Source organism: Macaca nemestrina, chromosome 3, assembly GCF_043159975.1.
Source record: "Macaca nemestrina isolate mMacNem1 chromosome 3, mMacNem.hap1, whole genome shotgun sequence".
Taxonomy (NCBI): Eukaryota; Metazoa; Chordata; class Mammalia; order Primates; family Cercopithecidae; genus Macaca; species Macaca nemestrina.
Window position 1 is genome coordinate 49,749,921 of NC_092127.1, and position 24,495 is coordinate 49,774,415.

The following is a 24,495-nucleotide window of genomic DNA, read 5'->3' on the forward strand; positions in this document are numbered from 1 at the left end:
CCAGCCTGGGCAACACAGTGAGACCTCATCTCTATAAAAACATAAAAAATTTTTTTAAAAATTTAGGGCTGGCCGGGCGCGGTGGCTCAAGCCTGTAATCCCAGCACTTTGGGAGGCCGAGACGGGCGGATCACGAGGTCAGGAGATCGAGACCAGCCTGGCTAACACGGTGAAACCCCGTCTCTACTAAAAAATACAAAAAACTAGCCGGGCGAGGTGGCAGGCGCCTGTAGTCCCAACTACTCGGGAGGCTGAGGCAGGAGAATGGCGTAAACCCGGGAGGCGGAGCTTGCAGTGAGGTGAAATCCGGCCACTGCACTCCAGCCTGGGCGACAGAGCGAGACTCGGTCTCAAAAAAAAAAAAAAAAAAATTTAGGGCCAGGAGCAGTGGCTCATGCTTGTAATCCTAGCACTTTGGGAGGTCGAGGCAGGTGGATCACTTGACGTCAGGAGTTCAAGACCAACCTGGCCAATATGGTGAGACCTTGACTCTATTAAAAATACAAAAATTAGCCGAGCATGGTGGCACGTGCCTGTAGTCCCAGCTACTCAGGAGGCTGAGGCAGAAGAATCGCTTGAACCCAGGAGGCGGAGATTGCAGTGAGCCAAGATCACACCTCTGCACTCCAGCCTGGGCAACAGAGCAAGGCTCTGTCTCAAAAAAAATTTTTTTTAATTAAAGGATAGGATTTTAAGAATCAGTATAAACAGATGCTCCAATATTTTCCTCACCCTCCCAGTGGATTACTTAGTGTATTCCTTCAATGTGGGCACATCACTTGGGAGACCTGTGGCCTAAAACTTTTTATGAATATTTTTCTATTTGACGGTGTCCAATGAACACAATATGCAACTTTGCTTGCAACAACTTTGTTCAGAAAATATGAAACATTCTCCTAAGGGAAAACCTCATGAGCCATTTCTAATGCCATGCTCATAGTAGATCTTTTTCTAAATAAAAACAGACAAAGCAATTCAAAGGAGGTTTGCTTCTTGCAGGTTTTTTGTTTGCTCCTGATTCTTTCTCCTCTTGTTTAGGTGACTCACTGAAGCAGTGGGCTGCACACTGCCATGAGCCGCTTGCACTCTGAATGGATGACCTGGCCTTGGTCTTCTGACTTTGGCCCCGGGCGGTCTTTTGGATGATTACACTGACTGGGATCAGAGCAACAGGTTAATATGCTCAGAAAAGGCTTGGGATGAGAGGTTGCTGGAGTTAATCTTTTTATAGAGATGTGTAACTGTCTAAATTGCTCCTTGTCAAGTAACTCTGAGTGGGGACACAATAGGTAGGTGGTGGCTGGTGGCAGGAGGGCATGAGTCCCACCACTGCCCTTCAGTGTTGCTGCTTGTAGGGAACACGAAGAGCATGCAGGGAAGGGAGATTTGCATTTCCTCTGCATCCCAGCTCCTTCTTGTCCCCTGATCACTTGGAGAATCTCCCGGCTTATGTGACAGATGCTGCTTGGTATCTGCAAGGACAATGGAGTTTGAGGAGCTCATCACACAGAGTCACTCCGTCATTTTGGGAGATCCCTTTTTATTTTTTTCTTTTTTTTTTTTTTGAGATGGAGTCTCACTCTGTCACCCAGGCTGGAGTGCAGTGGCGTGATCTCAGCTCACTGCAACCTCTGCCTCCTGGGTTAAAATGATTCTCCTGCCTCAGCCTCCCGAGTAGCTGGGATTACAGGCAGGTGCCACCACGCCCAGCTAATTTTTGTATTTTTTAATAGAGATGAGGTTTCACCATGTTGGCCAGGCTGGTCCTGAACTCCTGACCTCAAGTGATCCACCCGCCTTGGCCTCCCAAAAGTGCTGGGATTACAGGCATTGGCCACTGCACCCAGCCCCTAGCCCTTTATGATAAGTGAGGGGATAAGGGCATCTAGTGCTTTCTGCTATTGTCCATGATGGTTACGCTTGTAAGAAAATAGTAATATGTTTACTGTCTCTTTTTCTTCTACTTTTTTCCACTCATTGCAAAAGTCAGTGGCCCACATTAATGTAATCTTATAGTTGCAGAATATCTGAGAAATCACTATTCTTGTAAATTTTCCTTTCTCCATAGTTTTTAGACATGCATTAAGGTCACTCGTTTTAATTTCCAAATTTCAGAATCAGAATTCAAAATGACATTGAAAAGTTAATAAAATGTAAAACAAAAAAACCCAAAAAAACCCAGAATCACAGTAGAGTGAGAAGAGGCTAATATTTCTAAAGGGTACCAAGATCCACGATGATTAGGCTTACCTGTGCCTTGTGGCAGGTTAATTTTGGAATAGGAACTGAATAATTCAGCATTAAGCAAATAGGAGTGCATTCGCAAGAACTAAGAGGCAATTCTTCTGCCTTTACCAGCACCAAAGAAAGCATTATTATACTAGATACACATCTAGACTCCAGGTTTAGAAAGAATATTAAAAATTTTTGTCTAAAGAGAACCAAAATTTCTAAATGGTTGGAGAAAAAAAGGTGAAGAATTAGTGCTCCCTAGCCTCAAAATCCAAAAGATGAAAGATGCTTAATAATGGTCTTTCAGCACATGAAAAGGAGTGAGGTCAGCAGCTATTCTCCCCTTCCAGTGAAGGCAGAATCAGAGGAAATGTATTTAAATTGCAAGAAGATCGATTTATTACTTGGATCTACTTTTTAGATTTTATAAAATGACTTTCCTCTAAAGGGATCAAGGTGCTCAGATTAGACAAGATAGAATTTTCTAAGTTCAGCAATAACATAAAGGAACGGTCCTTGGTGAAATTATAGTTACTATTTTCACAATTTTAAAAAATTGTGAAAGACAGCAAGACTCTAGAGACTGTCATCTGTAAGTCGTCTCCTGTAAGGAAGGGAAGGGAAGAGGAAGTGGGTGGAGATTCTAAGGAGCCCAGGGCTAGTAACTCAGAAAGGCTGGACTCCATATCAGCTCTGCTCACAAATAGATACCTAGCCTGAGATGACCTTCGAACAAGAAACAGTCCTTTAGGATCAGTGAACCTTGAAGTGACTGCTGATGAGATGTCGAGGTCCACCTAAAGATAGAATTAGTCATAACTTTGGGCTTCTTGGCTATGCTGAGGGCAAAATCAGCAGGAGAAAAGAGTAGGGAAAAGGCCAGACCTCTAAGCCATAAGTCCTTCCAAAGAGGCAAAGGGAAACCAGCGCTTCTGGTCCAGGAGGGCCAGAAAAGACAGTGCATTCCTCCTCCAGGAAAAAGAACAGATAACCAAGTAGGCTTTGGACTGAACTGTTATTCCAGGGAATTCTGCTCTAACTACTTCAGAGAAAGTCTAAATGGCTTTGCAAGCAATGACTCTGATCTGGTTTGGCCTGATTCATCCTACACCTTAGAATCTAATTGGCCGGGCGCGGTGGCTCAAGCCTGTAATCCCAGCACTTTGGGAGGCCGAGACGGGCGGATCACGAGTTCAGGAGATCGAGACCATCCTGGCTAACACGGTGAAACCCCGTCTCTACTAAAATACAAAAAAAATTAGCCGGGCGAGGTGGCGGGCACCTGTACTCCCAGCTACTCGGGAGGCTGAGGCAGGAGAATGGCGTGAACCCGGGAGGCGGGGCTTGCAGTGAGCTGAGATCCGGCCATTGCACTCCAGCCTGGGCAACAGAGCTAGACTCTGTCTCAAAAAAAAAAAAAAAAAAAAAAAAGAATCTAAGGCAAAAATTGGGCTACGGCTGTGGAAAATTCAAAAAGAAATTCGAAGTATGGAGTGGAGCCATCCCCAATCATTCTTCAGTGAGAAACCAGGGGAACAACTGCTGTGTGGTTGCTCAAGGTATTTCCTGGCTCCAAATCTGTCCTGATTATTGATCGTCATTTTTTAACCACTCTCTGTTCTACCATGATTAATCCAACAAAGCAAAACATTTCTAACAAGGAAACTGGGTTTGTATACAGTACTTACTTTATAAATAGTAACTGGAGAGAAATACTTGGAAGTGGTGTTCAGTTTTATTCCTGGGACAAGAGGATTCCAGATATAGAAGAGGAGGGAGAGCAAAATAACTTCAAAGAAAGTCAAATTTGTGGAAACTATGAGAATAAAAATAGAACCAAGAAGTGGCCCAGGGACTTAGCCTACTGGATACCCAGTAGTTTCCAACAAGAAATTTTCAGATCATGAAAGACAAAGTGGGAAGATCTGGAATTTCTTCCTGTGATGATTTTTATAAATAGCATAGTGTCTCCCAAACTTCAAGCATTAACCTAACACTGTCAAAGTTTTAGCCTTTTAATGTAGCACTATCTTTCTACAAATCAGCTTCTTTTTGCTGAAATTAGGAAAAAACAAATTTTATATTATTACAAGTGCGGACAGAGTATAACTTTCTAAATAAAGGATAAGTATAAAAATAAACCCAATGAAAACAAAAAGTTACTAAAATTCTAGTTAGACACTATTGATTGCTGAAGGCTCTGAGCATGAGACTCTTTCTCTGTCGAATAGGGTATAAACCAAAAATTAAATTCAAAGGCCCCCCAGCCATCTGAATGGACTTCCTCCCCAGCCGGGGCTCTTTTAAAATTTAACCTGAGAGGCTGTTTCAGGTCATGATGGAAAGTGAGAGTCGGACATACCCCCTTATACCTCTTCAGCATTAACAGCAACACGGACTTTAAGTCTGATAAGAAACAGTTTACAAGCTATTCTCTCTGAAGCCTAGTATCTGAAGGCTTACTCTGCAAATAAGAACTTTGGTCTCCATAATCCTTTATCTTAACCCAGACATTCCCTTCTGCTGATCCCAGGTCTTTAGATAAACTCAACCAGTTGTCAACCAGAAAAAATTTTAAATCTACCTTTAAGCTGGAAGCCCCCTGCCCCCACCCCACCCCACTTCACATTGTCCCACTTTTCTGGACAAAACCAATGTATTTCTTAAATGTATTTTATTGAAGTTTCATATCTCCCTAAAATGTATAAAGCCAAGTTGCACCCCAACCAAACTGGGCACGTGTTCTCAGGACCTCCTGAGGGCTGTGGCATGGGCTATGATCACTGATATTTGACTCAGAATAAACCTCTTCAGGCTGGGTGTGGTGGCTCATGCGTGTAATCCCAGCACTTTGGGAGGCCGAGGAGGGTGGATCACTTGAGGTCAGGACTTTGAGACCAGCCTGGCCAACATGGTGAAAACCTGTCTCTACTAAAAATATAACAATTAGCCGGGTGTGGTGGCACGTGCCTGTAGTCCCAGCTACTTGGGAGACTAAGGCAAAAGAATTGCTTGAACCCAGGAAGGGGAGGTTGCAGTGAGCCAAGATTGTGCCATTCCATGCCAGTCTCAGCGACAGAGTGAGATTCTGTCTAAAAAATAAATAAATACATACATAAATCTCTTTAAGTATTTTATAGCGTTTGACTCTTTTTGTTGACAAGGGAAAATGGGTGTGCACAGGATGTCAAAAACATGTGGTGATGACTTCCTGCTAAACATGGCAGATAGAACCCATATTCATTTCTCCTCACTTCTGCAGCTTCACTAAAATGCTGGTAAAAGAAAAAAAAAATAGATATAAGTAATCAAGAACAAAGAGAATGAGAGCAGATCACAAGAATAAGAGAGAGGAAGTGAAGGTGATCTGGCTGCAACATCGGTCACCCCATCAATTGCCAGGTTGATTCAGCTGATCTGGCTGGCTAGGTGGGTGTTCCCTTCCTCCCTCCCCACTCCATGTGTGTCCCTCCCAAAGCTGCATGCTCAGTCAAAGAGGACGGCCATCCTCGATACAGGACGACCAGTTTTCAGTCAAGGGTATATGAGTAGCTACGCCCTCCTGCTAGAACCTCCAAACAAGCTCTCAAGAGTGGAAGAGAGACATTAGCAAATTTGTGCAGGAAAGACAGCATATGGAGGAACAGTGGCTGGACTGGTAGAGTGCAGAAAGCCGAAACCTACGTGCCTGCTGAAGGAAGAAGCAATGAAGACTGAGACCATCCTTACCCCAGAATCAAAAGAAGCTCAGGAATTGGGCACCCCACGTACCTTAGAGGCCAAAGGCTGGAACATAAGAGTGGTTGAAAGACTGAATAAGGAGGGCTTAGCTGCCCTCCACCTATGCTTCCCACTCCTGAGCCCCACCCTGCTCCCCATCACAGGAGGTGGGAGGCTTATTGCCTGGAGAAACAGAACCAGAGGCTATTGGGGACTTCAGGAACAATAGAGGGTGGGGGTAAAATTCTGTCCTGAAAACAGTCAGAATCTGCATGCTGCACACTGCACAGTCGAAAAACCTTCCTGTCTAGGCCGGGCACGGTGGCTCAAGCCTGTAATCCCAGCACTTTGGGAGGCCGAGATGGGCGGATCACAAGGTCAGGAGATCGAGACCATCCTGGCTAACCTGGTGAAACCCCGTCTCTACTAAAAAAAAATACAAAACACTAGCCGGGCGAGGTGGCGGGCGCCTGTAGTCCCAGCTACTTGGGAGGCTGAGGCAGGAGAATGGCGTGAACCCGGGAGGCGGAGCTTGCAGTGAGCTGAGATCCGGCCACTGCACTCCAGCCTGGGCGACAGAGCAAGACTCCGTCTCAAAAAAAAAAAAAAAAAAAAAAAGAAAATGTCTTTACCTACTGCACTCTCAAAAGTCAGGCCTATTATCCTATCTCCAACCCTCTTTCCTTCAACTGCTGAAGGAGGTTTAAAGAGTTGTCTCTAGAGAAACCGAGTGGTACCAGAAAGATTACCTACAGATACTTTGGGGGTTCTCCAGAAAAAAGCTGCCTCCTGACCAATCGTAAGCCCCAGCCATGCACATGGAGCTTCCACATCACTCTCTAATGCCTCTTTCTTAACAGCCAGTTGAGAATTATTAATACCTGATGTTTGGGTAAAACCCCTAAGATCTCCTTTATTCAGATCTTTCTGCAGGACCCTTGTCATCATCTTGACCTCCTAATGCCATCAGGGCTCAGTCCTCTTTTCTTCTTTACCTACTGATATGGTTTGGCTGTGTCCCCACCCCAGTCTCATCTTGAATTCCCATGTGTTGTGGGAGGGTCCTGGCAGGAGTAATTGAATCATAGGGGCAAGTCTTTCCCATGCTATTCTTTTTTTTTTTTTTTTTTTTTTTTTTGAGACGGAGTCTTGCTCTGTCGCCCAGGCTGGAGTGCAGTGGCGCGATCTCGGCTCACTGCAAGCTCCGCCTCCCGGGTTCACGCCATTCTCCTGCCTCAGCCTCCCGAGTAGCTGGGACTACAGGCGCCCACAACGGCGCCCGGCTAATTTTTTCTATTTTTAGTAGAGACGGGGTTTCACCGTGATCTCCTGACCTTGTGATCCACCCGCCTCGGCCTCCCAAAGTGCTGGGATTACAGGCGTGAGCCACCGCGCCCGGCCCCATGCTATTCTTTTGACAGTGAATATGTCTCACAAGATCTGATGGTTTTAGGCCGAATACGGTGGCTCATACCTGTAATCCCACCACACTTTGGGAGGCCAAGACAGTCGGATCACCTGAGTTCAGGTATTCGAGACCAGCCCAGTCAACATGGTGAAACCCTGTGTCTACTAAAAGTACAAAAAATGAGCTAGGCATGGTGGCAGGCACCTGTAATTCCAGTGCTCAGGAGGCTGAGGCACAAGAATTGCTTGAACTTGGGAGGTGGAGGTTGCAGCGAGCCAAGATTGCGGCCACTGTACTCCAGCCTGAGCGACAGAGTGAAACTCCACCTCAAAACAAAACAAAAAAAAATCTGATAGTTTTTAAAAGAGGCATTTCCCCTGCACAAGCTCTCTTTTTTTGCCTGCCGCCATCCATGTAAGATGTGACTTGCCTTTCTCCATGATTGTGAGGCTTCCCCAGCCACATGGAACTGTAAGTATAATTAAACCTCTTTGTTTTTTAAATTGCTCAGGCCCCGGTACGTCTTTATCAGCAGCGTGAAAACGGAATAATACACCTACACACACTCCCCTAAGTGATTTTATCCAGTCTCATGGCTGTAAATCATCTTCCTGTGCCAATGACTCCTGAATTTATATTTCCAGCTCAGATCTCTGTCTTAAAATGCAGATTTTTTTATCCAGCTGCCTCTCTGCTTGGAGGTGTAACCAACAATGTATTTGTCAGTTTATGATGCAATCATAAACAATCCAAATAGCTTAGTAGATCATAATGCTTAAGGCCTCTCCTTGATGGTAGCATAAGCCACATCTCAAACACAACACGTCAAGACCGAACCTCCTAATACTTCCCCAAAACCGCTTCTCCTGCAGCCTTCTCTGTCTCAGATCATCACAACATCATCCTTTGGGATGGATGCTCAGGCCAATAATCCAAGAACCATTCTTGACTGTTCTCACACTTCACATTCATTATGTCAGAAAATTCTATTGAGTCTACCCTCAAAATATATCCAGAACCTGACCACTTGCCATCATTTCACTGCTATCTCCCTGGCTGTAGCTGACAGAGACAGGAGACAGCCAAGGGTCCCTGGTGAAACCCCACCCTCAACTCTAAAAAAGCCTGAAGGCTGAAAGGCGGGACTGCTCATCCAGCATGAAACTCGCCACCCTGAGGGAGAAGTGCCCCTGTTCGCCCACCCTTTCCAGACTGATTCTTCCTGAATAAAGCCCGCACGCTCACTGGGGGAACGGGGAGGAGCCACAGGAAGTTCACACCTTGTGCAGGGGGAGGAGCCTGGTCTCCAGCTTGTGGATGGTGACCTGGAATCAACCTGCGAGGCAGGGGCCTGTGAGTAGGACCCCCTCTCGCTTTGCTGAGACTTTCTTTTTCTTTTGTTTTTTCCTTTACATCCAATAAATTCTGCTCTACTCATCCTTCAATGTGTCAGCACGCCTAATCTTTCCTGGCCATGTGACAGGAACCCAGTTTTAGCTGAACTAAGGAGCAAAAATTCTGCAACACAGCTACCATCATCTCTATATAGCTTTCTAAATGAATTTTGCTATAGCTTTCTAAATGAATTTTGTGCTTCTACCAATGCCTCCATACAGACTCTTCTCAGCAAAGCAAACAGAATTCTCCTTTTAAAATATAAGATCGCCGGGCGCGGTGGCTCAAGCCTGTAATCCCAGCACTTTGGGAGGCCGAGACGGGCGGATCACGAGGTCAGGAGATCGAGACCATCCTGGCTAACACAGTGAAACCCCGTCTCTACTAAAAAAATACAAAAAACTAGCCGGGCGAGGTGGTGGGCGCCTGTAGTCCCAGCTACTCGGGAGGCTGAGGCAGGAGAATGGCGTAAACCCGGGAGGCGGAGCTTGCAGTGAGCTGAGATCCGGCCACTGCACTCCAGCCCTGGGCGACAGAGTAAGACTCCGTCTCAAAAAAATAAATAAATAAATAAATAAATAAATAAATAGATAAATAAATAAGATCATGTCACTCTTTGCTTAAAACCCTGTCATGACTTTCCATTTCACTCAGAGAAAAACCAAAGTCCCCTACAGTGGCCTTTAAGGCCCAGTGTGACGCAGCCATCTCTGACCTCTCTGACTTGACCTCCTCCCACTCCCTGCCAGGCTCCTCCTCTGCAGCCCCCTGACCTCCTGACTAACCCACTAGGTGTATCCCCAGTTAAGGGCTTTTCCCTGACTATTCTCTCTGACCCAAGAGCTCTTTCTCTACATGTTCACAAATGCCATCTTCTCAGCAGGACCTACATCCATGGCCCTATTGGACATCACAAACCACCAACTCACCCCCCAGGAACCCATCCCATACCCTCTTACAATGCTATCTTTTTTTGTTTTCTTTTTTTTAGCACCGATTACCTTCTAACATAATATATGATGTTCTCTTTTATTTTGAGTTGGAGTCTTTCTCTGTTGCCCAGGCTGGAGTATAGTGGCATGATCAAAGCTCACTGAAGCCTTGAACTCCTGGGCTCAACCAGTCCTCCCACCTTAGCCTCCCAAGTAGCTAGGACTACAGGTATGCACCCACACGTGGCTAATTTTTTAATTTTTTTTTCAATAGAGAGAGCGGGCTCTTGTTATGTTGCCCAGGCTGCTCTTGAACTTCTGGTCTCAAGCAGTCCTCCCATCTGGGCCTCCTGAGTCCCTGGGATTACAGGTGTGAGCTACTATACCCAGCTTATATTATTTTCTTATAATATCATCTGCTTATTGTTTATTTTCTGGCTTCCTCAGCAAACTCCAAGAGGGCAAGGATTTTTGTCGGATTTGTTCATGGATCTAGGCCAAGCTATGACAACAATGCCCAGTACACAGAGGTGCTCAATAAATATTTAATGGGTAAATAATAAATACAAATGAAAGACAAAGGCAAAAAAATACAAGAAGATACTTGGAAGAAACAGAAATGTTACAGAGAATTTTTTAAATAATAACTAAAATCCTCAAATATGAGAGAATCAACTGCATCAATGAAATTAAAAAATGATGGCTTAACATCAGTACCAACAACTAAAAAACAATCCAAGAATAAAAATAAGTTACTGGAAATTAAAATTATGATATCTGAAATTTCAATAAAAAGTTAGAAGTTGAAGAAATTCCTCTGAAAGAACAAAAATTCAAAAATATGAAAACCTGAAGATAAAAGAAAACTAGAGGATCAGTCCTGGAGGTTAACACACAACTAGTGTGTGTTTTAAGAATGAAAGAACAGAGAAAATGAAGGAGAGGAAATTTGGGGGAAAAAATAATATTTAAAAATATTCTGGGCCAAGAGTAGTGGCTCACACTTGTAGTCCCAGCACTTTGGGAGGCTGAGGTGGGCAGATTGCTTGAGCCCAGAAGTTCGAGACCAGCCTGGGCAACAAGGTGAAACCTCATCTCTACCAAAAAATATAAATATTAGCAGGGCATGGTAGCACGGACCTGTAGTCCCAGATACTAAGGAGGCAGAGGTAGGCGGATTGCCTGAGCCTGGCAGGTCAAGGCTGCAGTGAGCTGAGATCATGCCACTGTACTTCAGCCAAGGCGACAGAGTGAGACCCTGTCTTAAAACTAAAAAAAATTCTAAAACAGAAGGACGGGAGTTTTCAGGCTGTGAAAAGGCCTCACCTGGGGTTGAGCACAGTGAAGAAAAAGTCTCTCAACAAGCACAATGCTATTAACATCTTGGGACAGCAGGCCGGGCAAGATCCTGAAGCTTCCATAGTTTCCAAACAAAAGGTCCAGAATCAGAATAGCACAGAACATTTCAATAATATCAACGGAAACTAGGAAGTCATGAAGCAAACTTTTTCAAAAACTCTGAGGGTAAGGATTTCTAATACAGAAATGTATGTAACCAAGCCATCCCTTAACTGTGAGGCAAGATAAAGGTGCATTTTCAGATATGTGAAGTCTCAAAACTTTACCAAACATTCACCCTCTCTCAGGAAGCTTCTGAAGGGCACACTTCACTAAAATAAGAGAGAAGGCCAATAAACAGGAAAACAGGAGGTCCAGGAAATCCAAATCAGGAGAGTATAAGGGAAATTTCTAGGATGGTGACAGGAGTCCCAGGACAGCAGCTGTGCAGCAAGCACCAAGAGCATCCCGCAGCTTGGAGCAAAAAGTGGAGGACTCAGGCAGAAATGACTTCAAGACAGAAAAACGTATTACTAGATTATCTAATGCATTTGAATGTAATGAAAGGAGATTTTCAGTTCTGCAGAAGATTTGGGCATGAAACTAAGCAAACAAAGAAATAAAGAGACAATTATTAACCCTAGGGAAAAAAAAATTGCACAAGAAGGAAATGTAACCACGGTATACTATATGGCTCTGCTTTCAACATTATTTTCTTAATCACAATAATATAAACATTGGCTATTGGTTTAACTCAACAGAGTGATATAATGTTACTGGAAGGATGAGGTAAGGAAAAGAGGAAGTAAAGGAGCATGAAATTCTTTCTTCCATGAAAAGAAGCCAATTGACAATGTCTAAAATTTGTGAATCAATAAATAGCAGTGAAAGTATAATGTTTAGAAATACAGAAGTAAATACCCAAAGTAGTAGTCAAAAGGGGTTATCTCTAGGAATAGAGGGTGAGGGGAGGTAGGGACAAGAAAGAGTTATTTGTTGTCATAAAACCTGTAATTCCACTTTATTTTCAGATCATGTACATGTATAACTTTGATAAAAATAAACATTAATTTTGAGGTGTGGGACATGCTGGCTCCAAACCAATACTTTCCACTTGATATAAACATAAGGATTCAAAGATAATTGAGATGAGAATGACTCCTCATCATGTAGTTCAATGTCATTTAAAACCAAGTCTACACACCTCTTACAATTATCTCGTGTACTCCCGGTGGTATTCACCCCACACTTTCAAGCCTAGGGAGTAGTCTGTAAAACCCACCTTGGAGCAAGTGGGTAATCAAGAGACCACTGTTATCATCTCAAGGACCAAGGCCTGCCAAAATTGATTCAAGATGTAATAAAAAGCCTGCCTAGTCCAATAATCATTAAACAATGCAAATCCCATAATTTAAAAATTTTCCACAAGAAAAACATCAGGCCCAGATTATTTTAAGGCAAGTTCTATACAACCTTGAAGGAATACACTCTTCCAACCTTATTAAAATTCTCTGAGAAGAGGCTGGGCACAGTGTAATCCCAGCAATTTGGGAGGCTGAGGTGGGCGGATCGCAAGGTCAGGAGATCGAGACCACCCTGGCTAACATGGTGAAACCCTGTCTCTACTAAAAACACAAAAAATTAGCCGGGCATGGTGGCAGTCGCCTGTGGTCCCAGCTGCTTGGGAGGCTGAGGCAGGAGAATGGTGTGAACCCGGGAGGCGGAGTTTGCAGTGAGCCGAGATTGCGCCACTGCACTCCAGCCTGCATGACAGAGTAAGACTCCATCTCAAAAAAAAAGAAAAGTTATCTGAGAAAACAGAACAGGATGCTTCCTCCAACTCATTTGAGACTAGGTTCATCTGTATCAAAATGAGACAAGAACCAGACAAGAAAGGCAAAGTACAGGCCAATCTCACTAGTAAACATAAATGAAAAACCCCAAGATTGTAACAAAAGAACCCAATGATATATCAGTAGTGGTGCATGAAATGTTTCTTAAAGCACTTATTTTGGGGGATGAAATATAAAGGACGCCCTAGCATTCTTGCAGCAGGCAAGTTCATGATGTTTATGGTGGAACATTCTGTGTGGGTCTGAAAAAACAAGAGCACAAGATGATCAAAAACATGGTGCATGCATGTGAGCTGGCAAGCTTTCTCATTCTTACAGGTTTCTGATTTTAAGAAATGGTTCACAGAGAAACTGGCAGAAGATTAATCCTGATCTACCCCTGTTTTGAAGTAGGGAGGAAAAAATAAGATAGAAAATTGTAGCATAACTAATCCAACTTCATACTGTTGTGGTCTCACAAGGCTCCAGGGGGCCTCTTTGACCCAGTGACCCTGCTTGGGAGACACAGCAGTCCCTCCTGAGATCCCAGCCTTTTCTGTAAATACACCCTGCTGAACTGGTAATAGATGTGGGCAGAGACTTCATGTCCCGAACCCTTCAAACTTTATGGATTCTGAGAACAGTCTTGGCTGCGAAGAGTGACTTGTTATAACTAGATATTGCACATGAACTTAGGGTCTTCTCCATACCCCTTTCCCCTAGTCAGGAATTGTGTCTCTATGAAAGGCACAGATCCATGAAGGGTGGAAGAAGCATTACTTACTGTGCCCGAAATACTCTCTCAAACTCTGGTGACCCAGTGACTGCTGGGGGTGTAACTTTGTATTTTAATCTTGCCTTTCCAACTTGCAAAGCAAAATAACCTGCAAATAAAGGGAAATGTTGCGTTAAAGATGGGGCACATCATTAGTCATTAGCGAAATGCAAATTTACATCACAATTAGATAGTACTACATACTTATTAGAATGTTTAAAATCAAAAAGACAGATGACAGCAATTAAAAAAGACAGACAGGAGAGGATATGAGAACAACTGAAACTTTCATACAACGCTGGTGGGAATGTAAAATGGTACAACCACTTTGAAAAACAGTTTGGAAGGGAGTCTTTTAGTTAGACGTACCTCCAATGTATAACCCAGTCATTCCACTCATAGGTATCTCCCTAAGAGAAACGAAATTGTATGTCCATACTCTAGGGGCCAAAGCCCTTGGCCCCCTGGAGGTTCACTGAAAATCACTGACATGAGGCAGATTAATTAACAGAAGTTAAAAGAAAGATCACACACATTTATTTCATATGTATACATAGCAGCCTTCAGAACAAAGACCCAGCCCCACAGTGAGGTACAGAAATTCATATGCCATCTTGAGGCTACAGAAATGTGATAGGAAAATAAATCTCAGGACCCCAAAATCACTAAGCCAAGGGAAAAGTCAAGCTGAGAACTCCAGCAGGCAAACCAGCCTCCCATTTTAATTCCTAAATAAGATAGCTACAAAATACAAATTGCCCACAAGGAAACGCTTATCTTCACAGGTGCTGTGAAAGTCATCCCTCTGCTCACCTGAGACAAATGCATATCTGATTGCTTAAGTAAAAATGCGCCGGTCAGTGGCTCACGCTTGTAATCCCAGCAGCTTGTAATCCCAGCACGTTAGGAGGCTGAGGCGGGTGGATCACCTGAGGTTGGGAGTTAGCGAGACCAGCCTGACCAACATGGAGAAACCCTGTCTCTACTAAAAATACAAAAAATTTGCCAGGCATGGTGGTGCATGCCTGTAATTCCAACTACTCAGGAGGCTGAGGCAGGATAATCACTTGAACCCAGGAGGCAGAGGTTGCGGTGAGCCGAGATCACGCCATTGCATTCCAGCCTGGGCAACAAGAGTGAAACTCCATCTTAGAAAAAAACAAAATGCAGATTCACTGAGCCAGACTAAATTGTGTATTCAGTGAAAGGCTTATCAAGGACTCAAAAAATGTAACCTTTATCTCTTATCTATCTATGACCTGGAAGCCCCTGCTTTGAGTTTTCCTGCCATACCTGAACCAAACCAATGTACATGTTGCACATATTGATTGATGTCTCATATCGCTCTGAAATGTATAAAAGCAAGCTGTACCCTGACCACCTTGGGCACATGTCATCAGGACCTCCTGAGGCTGTGTCACGGGCATGTCCTTAACCTTGACAAAATAAACTTTCTAAATTGGTTGAGACTTATCAGATATTTTGGGTTCAGAGAAACAATGCAGGCTCAGAACATGGCCAAAAGAACAGATTATGGTGGTAAGTCAGGTTTTAGTGGCAAGACAGGATATGGGAGGGGAAGAAGAGGAGGCTCAGCTAGCCGAGGGGGTCATGTTATGCAGATGAAATCTCACAGATGGTAGCCCCTCAGAGAAAATAGATGGTAAGTGTTCCTTCCAGATCTTTACAGGTGTCAGACTCCATTAATCTCTCCCAGATCTGGACAAGGGAAGGCCTGGCTGCATTAACGGAGATTCTCCACAATGCAAAGTTCCCCTACAAAAAAACAGCTTTGCAGGGCCATTTCAAAATCTGTCAGAGAAATCTATCTTGGGTAAAATATTTTTATTTCCTTCAGTACAAAGAATTGTACACAAATATTCACAGCAGCTTTGTTTGTAACAGGAACAACTCTGTGATGGCTAATTTTATGCATCAACTTGGCCAGCATATGGTGCCTAGCTGTTTGGTCAAACACCAGCCTAAATGTTGCTGTGAAGGTATTTTTTTAGATGTGATTAATATTGAAATCAATTGATTTGGAGTAAAGCAGATTACCCTCCTTAATGTGGGTGGGCCTCATCCAATCAGTTGAAGGCCCTAGGAGGTAAGACTGAGGTCCCCCAAAGAGAAAGGACTTCTGCCTCCAGACTGCCTTCAACACCAGATTGTAACATCAACTTTTGCCTACCAGCCTTTCCTGCAGATTTCAGACTTGCCAGCCCCCACAGTTGTGTGAGCCAATTCCTTAAAATAATTCTCCGTGTGTGTGTGTCTATGTGTGAGTATATGTATTGATTCTGTTTCTCTGGAGAACCCTGACTCATATGAGTGTCCATCAACAACTGAGTAGATAAATAAACCATGATAGAGCCATACAATGGGATACTACTTAACAATAAGAAAAAGGAATAAACTATTGATAACTCCCAAAAATGAGTGAATCTCAAAATAATTATGCTGAATGAAAGGAAGGATTTTTTAAAAAGAGTACTACCATATAATTTCATTTATATAAAATTCTCAAAATGCAAATGAATCTATAGTGACATAAAGATTGCCTGGAGATGAGGAGGCCAGGAGGGAGGGGCCACTAAAGAGAGCAAAGACCACCTGGTGCCCATGAAGCTGACCATCCAGAGGCCGAACTCCTCATCCGAGGAGTTTAGAAGTAATTGATCTTCCCTATATCTAAAGCCAGTTTCAGGCTTCTTTCCCTAAAATTTATATGTAACTAGACTTTCTCTAACTCTATACATCTCTGGAATGCATGCATGACGAAACTCATTGTGCAACCCTTGCTGACATTACGACACCAAAATGTCTACAAATGTAATCATTCATCATGACATTCATGGCTAATATGGACCAAATTACCCCTAAGCTCTTGCTTTAAGGTCCATAAATACCCCTAAGGAAAATCCCCCCCCCCACCCCCAGCACACTCAGTCCTCTCGCTGAGGCAGCCCGTTGCATTCTTCTGCAGCTTTCTCTCAATCTAATAAAACTTTCCTGTTCAAACCTATACTGTTGTCGGTAAATTCTTACTCCCTGTGGGCCAATCACTTTCCATTGCCAGGGCTCTGATACCCTTTACAAGGTAACTTTGGGGATGATGGCTCCCTGCCTGCCGAAGTTTCCCTGTTATAAAACAGTATGACTTTCTTCTCCTTCATTTCATTAGATAATCAACTCTGATGCCTGGGTCCACCTTCATCTTGTGATGAGTTCTGTGGACTTCTTTCACTTCTGCATCCACACTTCCTCCTCTGTCAGTTTTTGAGCCCTCAATAGGTCTTGCCTCCTGTCCTTAACTTCCTCTTTTTACCCCATAATAAACTTCTGGCATTCAAACTGGGCAAGGAACACTCTTAGGGACCTGCCAGCCACCTCAAGCATGGAAATAAAGAAAAACTCTTGAGTTCCTTCAAGGGAAGTTCCAAGCACCTTGCTAGCCTTCAGACCCGCTAAGCGAGAAGGTAATAATAGTTTAAATAATAGTCACCCAAATAAGATAGAGTTACAAGATGTTCGGTTCCCTATAGAAACTAAAGGCAACATCTTAACACAGGTTCTTAGTTGAACACAGGTTCAGAAACCAGGACCCCTACCAGATGGAAAATGCTGACCACTGTCACACAGACCTCAGCTAAGTGGGAACTGAGGACTGAATTCTGACCACCATTCCCTGTTCTAAATCTCCTCCTGAGGGGCCTGCAGAGAATCACACACACAGGTTAAACCTTGTGAAAGGAAAATAAATCTCGGGACCCCCAAATCACTAAGCCAAAGGGAAAAGTCAAGCTGGGAACGCATTGGACAAACCTGCCTCCCATTCTATTCCTAAATAAGATAGTCTCATTCTGCTGGAGTGCAGTGGCGTGATCTCAGCTCACTGCAATCTCCACCTCACAGGTTCAAGCAATTATCCTGCCTCAGCCTCCTGAGTAGCTGGGATTACAGGTATGTGCCACCACGCCCAGCTAGTTTTTTGTATATTTAGTAGAGATGGGGTTTCACCATGTTGGCCAGGCTGGTCTTGAACTCCTGACCTCAAGTGATCCACCCGCCTTAAATACATATTTGATTGCTTCCTTTGATTCAGTAAAAGGCTAGTCAGAAACTCAAAAGAATGTCTCCTATCTACCTATGACCTAGATACACACTTTGAGTTGTCTCGCCTTTCCGGATTGAACCAACATACATCTGACATAGATGAATTGATGTCTCATGTCTCCCTAAAATGTATAAAACTAGGCTGTGCCATGACCACCTTGGGCACATATTGTCAGGACCCCCTGAGGCTGTGTCACAGGCACATCCTTAACCCTGGCAAAATAAAATTTCTAAATTGATTGAGACTTGTCTCAGATACTTTTTAGTTTAGAACCTTAACATTTCTTTCTGCTGACCCCAAGATTTTAGACAAAGCCTTGCTCCCTTAACCAACTGCAAACTAAAGAATCTCTGAATCCACCTGTGGCCTGTAAGCCCTTGTGTCAAGATATCCTGCCTTTTGGGGCCAAACCAAGGTATAACCTCCAAGGATTGATTTATTATTTTTCCATTACCTTCTGCTTTCCTGAAACGTACCCCTGCCTTTAAAAACCCTTGCTTGGGCCAAATCTGGTGGCTTACTCCTGTAAGCCAGAATGTTAGGAGGCCGAGGTAGGAGGATCCCTTGAGACTAGGAGTTCAAGACCAACCTGGGCAACATAGTGTGACCCTATCTCTATAAAACAAATTTTAAAAACCCATTTAGGTGTGGTGGCTCACACCTGTAATCCCAGCATTCTGGGATGCTGAGGCAGGAGGACTGCTTAAGCCCAGGAGTTTGAGACCAGCCTGGATAACATAGTGAGACCCCATGTCTATACAATAAAAATACAAAAATACAGGTGTGGTGATGGTACACGCCTGTAGTCCCAGCTACTCAGGAGGCTGAGTCAGCAGGATCGCTTGAGCCTGGGAGGACAAGGCTGCGGTGAGCCAGGATCGCTGTACTCCAGACTGGGTGACAGAGCAAGACCCTGTTTCAAATAATAATAAAATAAATAAAATTGTAAAACCCTTGCCGGAAAGCAATTGGGGAGTTAGGGTCTTAAGCGTTAGCTGCCCAGTTCTCCTTGCTTGGCACCCTGCAATCAATGCCTCCCTTTCTGTCACTGCAAATCCTGGTGCCTGTGTTTGTTTCTGTGTGCTGGGTGAATGGGCCCACGTTCAGTTGGGTTACAGCACCTATTACTTCCCTTCACATTATTTCTTTCAGTTTTAGGTCCTTACCAGTTGTCTCCCCCACTATCCCCTTGTCTGACTTGTTTTAGTACCTCAATATGTTTCCCATGTGCTAATGTTTTAAAAATGGCTTCCTTTTAAAATTCCACACCAAGTGTGTAGTTTGGGTCTCTCCCTGTGTTAGAGTATTAGAGGCAATGTGTTTCCTATATGACCTCCCCTCTCATAAGAAGTCAATATTGATCCTGGTGTAGAAAGGGCTCTCAAAGCAGGCTCTTCCCTTCCACTAATTCCCTTTTGCTACAAAAAGCTGTTGTTTAGGATTTAAACATTGCCACTGAATATCTAAAGTGTGTAAATGCTGGCCGGCCCAGTAGCTGACACCTGTAATCCCAACACTTTGGGAGGCTGAGGCGAGCGGATCACTTGAGGTCAGGAGTTTGAGACAAGCCCGGCCAACATGGTGAAACATCATCTCTACTAAAAATACAAAAATTAGCTGGGTTTGGTGGTGCACACCTGCAGTCCCCGCTACTCGGGAGACTGAAGCAGGAGATTTGCTGAAACCTAGGAGGCGGAGGTTGAAGTGAGCTGAGATCGCACCACTGCACTCCGAGTCAAAAAAAAAAAATGTGTGTAAATGCTTGGGATTGGAGTTTTTCTCATTCATACTGCAGCCTGAGAGAGCAGAGTGAGGAGAAGGAATGTACAGATGGGCCCTGACTGTCTCCAACCCTGGGCTCCATCCCTCCAGGACAGCATCAGTCTGGAAAGGCCAATGACTCATGGACTCAGCTAAAGGGATTTGTTCTTTGAGGGGGAAATAAGGACTTGGCCACCCTGCACCTGCTGTTACCATTGCTTCTAACATGCTTCACAGCCTTGCAGAAAATACTTGGTGCGTCTTCCTGTTTCCACCTATAAAATGGAAATAATGAAAGATATGTGCTCCTAGACTTATGAATTAGTAATGCACAAGAGACTAGAGCTTCAAAATGAGGCTGGTAGTAAGCAAACTTTAAAAATGCTATATTTTCCTATGCTAATTGCACCCAGTGGGCATCTGTTTGTGACACTAGCAAGTGTGAGGAATGAGCTTCAGTAAATGGAAGAGGTACTGAGATATCCCACCTACTCCCAGCCCAGCCCCAAGAAAGAGGATTCAGTATTTTTAGTAGAGATGGGGTTTCACCATGTTGACCAGGATGGTCTCGATCTCTTGACCTCATGATCCACCTGCCTTGGCCTCCCAAAGTACTGGGATTACAGGCATGAGCCACCGTGCCCAGCCCTAACGCCTTATTAAACATTCCCTGTCCACCATTAATCATCATTCACCCAGTCTCCTCTCCTCTCTCCCCACCTCTACCCCCTCCTCCATCCAGCCCCCTGACATTCTGGCCCCAGTTCACACAGCCTCCTGCACAAGCAGCAAACAGGGAGGATGAGCACCTCTGTCAGACTTGGGACATCTGTGGACCTGCTCCTGTGCCCTCTGCAGGCCTAGGATAAAGGCTCATGCAGGTTTGGTAGCACCTGTGAGTCAGGAGGGGTCGCCTTACACCTGTTAAATTAGGTTTAGCCTAAAGTTGCCTTCTGACATATTTTAAGTTCAACCTAAAGTTCCTCCGTACATTGTGAACTGTACGCTTCCATTTTCTGGGAGTCACTTTCCTTTTTCTGTCCATAAATCTTCTTCTACCACGTGGCAGCCCCAGAGTCTCTCTCAACCTATTCCGGTTCCCCATGCCCAACTGTGACTCGTTCTTTGCTCAATTAAACTCAGTTAAATGTAATTTGTCTAGGATTTTCCTTTTAACAGATCTAAGTGTTTCTTTAATTAGAAACAAATATCCTGCTCTTCTCCACGACAGATTGTGTGAATCAAACCACAAAACGCAAGTCTGAAGGTTCAAGATCTTCATACAATCTCAAAACAGACTGGCTAGGCAAGACATTAAGTGTGCATGGAGGCCTGGACTGGATCCTCAGCTGTGAGGCCTTCCTGCTTCTGGCTGTTTGTGTAGCCTGAGCCGTCTACAGCTTGGCCCTATTTCCAGGTACAGGCACACTTGGAAATATAAAGAAATATGCATGCTCGGTAAGAAGTCTTGCACTCTTGCACTGGGACCCCTTTCCCCAGCTGACACTGTAGGTAAGATAATATGAATTGAGCAAATGTGACTCCCACGGAGTAAAAGCCCTCTATTTAACCAGGCAGTCGGGATATTGAATAATCCTAGTGGGAAGCTGTTTTAAAATTTAGAGCTAATTACTTAATCTCAAGCTCGTATTTCTGAAGGAAGTTTTTTTCAGCCTGATAATCATACCACCATGGGCAGTTTATTTAAGAAAACACATTAATTAAAACAACGTTCAAGAAATCACAACCAAGTTTAGAAGCAGGCACGTTTCCTTTGGAACACTTGTAATTAATATTCACACCACTTCCTGCAGGTTAGCAGGCTACTAATGCTCGTTTGAACGGACTGTGGGTCGTAACCACAGATGATGCAGAATGGCTGAGCTCTGAGGCCCCACAGCGTTCCAGTTGGGAGAACTAATCTCTGGAATGTTCTCAGTCTCTGCTTGCCCCTGGGAAGGAGGGGAGCAGGCAGCATGGGTGACCCTGAGGCGACTGTGCTCTGAGGACCCAGAGCCACCTGCAAGGGCAAGCAGGAAACAAAACACCGGACCTATCTCCCTCCCTCCCTATCCTCTCTCCCGCAAGCCCTGTCTCTCACACAGGCGCGCGCACACACACACACACACACGAACTTCCCATGCCTCTTACTTTGCTGACAGGCCGAGAGAATAGAGACAGCAGCCAGCAGGATCGAGTTCCCGGCCATCTTTCTCACGGAACTATTTGTAGAACGCAGGGGAAGATAAGAGGCGCTTCTTGACTTTGAATGCTGACCTTCCTTATCTGGTAAACAAAGTTGGGGAAGGGGGGGGGGAAAAAGGCTGATTCAAGCGGCTAAATGACCTTTGCCCTGGAACAGAAGTCAGGAAGGCAGGCGGGTCTGGCGCTGCCGGTCACAGATCTTTCTGGGGCTGGGAGTTGCTTCCGGCGTTTGTTTTAAGCCTCTCCCATGGCCGGCGGGCAGGGCTACAGCTCACTGTGGGACCAGCCCTCCAGCCGCAGCGCCACAGTTACACTATCTTCTCTGCCAATGCACAGACTCTCTGGATCCCTTTCATACCCACGCCCTTCCCTCCCCGGGCCTTGCTGAGCCCTTTCTCACCTCCTGTGGAAAGAGTGAGAAGGAAGTACTTACTTAATCCTGATGAAATTTTAAATGCTAATTTAAACCAGTTCTAATTTATTCACGCTGTGAATGGCCGATTTTGGATTTAAACCCAGTCTAGCAGATTGCAATTGTGCCCTATCCCCTGCACCAGGCTTCCTCTCACTGTCACCTTGAGACTCTGATGATAATCTTACTTTTTTTTTTTTAGACAGGGTCTTGATCTGTCACCCAGGCTGAAGTGTAGTGGCACGATCATAGCTCACTGCAGCCTCCAACTTTTGGGCTCAAGTGATCCTCCTGCCTCAGCCTCCCAAGTAGCTAGGACTACAGCCACAAGTCACTGTGCCCAGCCATTTTTTAAAAAATAAACCGGCCAGCTGCGGTGGCTCATGCCTGTAATCCCAGCACTTTGGGAGGTCAAGGAGAGCGAATCATGAGGTCAGGAGATCAAGACTGTCCTGGCTAACACGGTAAAACCCCTTCTCTACTAAAAATACAAAAAATCAGCCGGGCATTGTGGCACGCACCTGTAGTCCCAGCTACGCAGGAGGCTGAGGCGGGAGAATCACTTGAACCCAGGAGGCGGGGGTTGTAGTGAGCTGAGATCAGGCCACTGCATTCTAGCCTGGGCAACAGAGTGAGACTCCACCTCAAAAATAAATAAATAAATAAACCAGGATAGATGTTCTAAGACCTCCTCAAAAAAATTAAAAATAAAAATAAAACCAGGATAGATGTTCTGCGAACCTCAAAAAAATAAAATAAAAATAAAAATTAAATAAACCAGGATAGATGTTCTGAGGAGGAAGAGGACCCCTGAGGAAAGAAATGGACCAATATTTAAGTGGAACCCCTAGTAGGAAACTGCACATATGGCCACCACACCTGCCCAGGGCCTCGCCATTGTCAGACAAAGACACATGCCACCCAGGCAGAGCACAGGCCTCCACAGCTGGGGGCTTCTTCTGCAGAATCCATTTATCACAGCCCCCTCCCCTCTGTCAACACAATCGTTTTGCTCTTTAGAGATGCAGATTCTGGCCGGAATGGTGGCTCATGCCTGTAATCCCAACACTTTGGGATGCTGAGATGGGCAGATGGCTTGAGCTCAGGAGTTTGAGACCAGCCTGGGTAACATGGCAAAACCCCATCTCTAAAAAAAATACAAAAATTAGCAGGGCGTGGTGGCACGTGCCTGTAGTCCCAGCTACTTGGGGGACTGAGGGAAGGGGATTGCTTGAGCCCAGGAGCCTGAGACTGCAGTGAGCTAAGATCATTCCACTGCACTCCAGCCTGGGTGACAAAGTGAGACTCTGCCTCAAAAAAATAATAAAAATAAAGATGCAGCATCCCAAAAACCAAAGCTGGGGGCTTTCCTCACCCCATCCTACAGCACTATTAGAGGGTATATCTTGGCTTAAGCTGCTATAACAAAGATACCATAGACCAGTGGCTTATAATAGCAATTTATTCATCACAGTCCTGAAGGCTGGGAAGTCCAAGATGACAGTGCTGGCCAATCAAGTTCCTGGTGAGGACCCTCTTCCTGGTTTGCAGAAGGACACCTTCATGTTGGAGAGAGAGAAAGAGCAAGCTTCCTGGTCACTCCTTATAAAAGCACAGATCCCATTATGGGGGCCTATGCTCATAACCTCACCTATAGCTAATTATCTGCCAAATGCCTGATACCATCACACTGGGGGTTAGGGTCTCAACATATCAATTTCAGAGGGGACACAAACATTTAGTCCCAGTGCCTGCTGGGGAGGGCAGTTGCCTCAGCCTCACACAGACCCTACAGTTTAATGACATAACCTTGGGCCTCTCTGAGCCTCCATTTGATAAGATGGGGCTAATAAGAGCTGAAGTGAAGTTTAAATGATATAGTCCTATTCTAAGGATTGAATTAGTTACTACTTATAGAGCACTTAAAACAGCACCTGGCATAAAAAAAATGTATTCTGTGTGTTTGCAAAATAAACACACAAAGTATCTAGACAAGTACTTAGCATATAGTGTACCTAATGTTAAAAGATACTTTCAGAAGTAAAAATCATGCCTTTCATACAATATAAAATGAAAACATATCAAAATTTTTATGTAACTCATTCATGAGGGAACCAGTAAGATGTTATAACCAATTCAAAGGAGAATTCACGGAACTACACATATATAGGAAAGAGGGAATAACAAAATTAATTTATAAATAGTTGCAAGCCAGGTCTGCTTAAAGTTTCTTGTTGGTCTTCAGACTTCCTTGGCTGTCTGCTCTTGAAATCATTGACAACTAAGATCAGATAAGAAGACAGAGCCAAGAAGCAAGGGCAGCACCAAATTGTCTTGTATGCTCAGTTTAATAGTTTTGGGCTTCAGT

General features: G+C 44.4%; 1 protein-coding gene across 7 annotated transcripts in view; it reads right to left on the reverse strand.

Annotated features, from left to right (window-relative positions):
- LOC105493275 (microsomal glutathione S-transferase 2) overlaps positions 1-21,968 on the reverse strand; it is a 54,497-nt gene extending 32,529 nt beyond the window's left edge. For 6 of the 7 annotated variants that reach the window (XR_011620956.1, XR_011620955.1, XM_011760801.3 and 3 more), the window contains exons 1-2: positions 21,662-21,943; positions 13,642-13,741 (exon numbers count right to left, since the gene is read on the reverse strand). Coding sequence is in view for 5 of the 7 variants with exons in the window: in XM_011760801.3 (XP_011759103.1) it covers positions 13,642-13,741; positions 21,662-21,719 (158 nt within the window). In the remaining 2 variants the exon portion in view is untranslated. Of the gene's footprint in view, positions 1-13,641; positions 13,742-21,661 lie in introns of all 7 variants that reach the window. The other variant, XM_011760805.3, reaches the window with a different exon arrangement.
- Between the last annotated feature and the right edge of the window lie 2,527 nt (positions 21,969-24,495).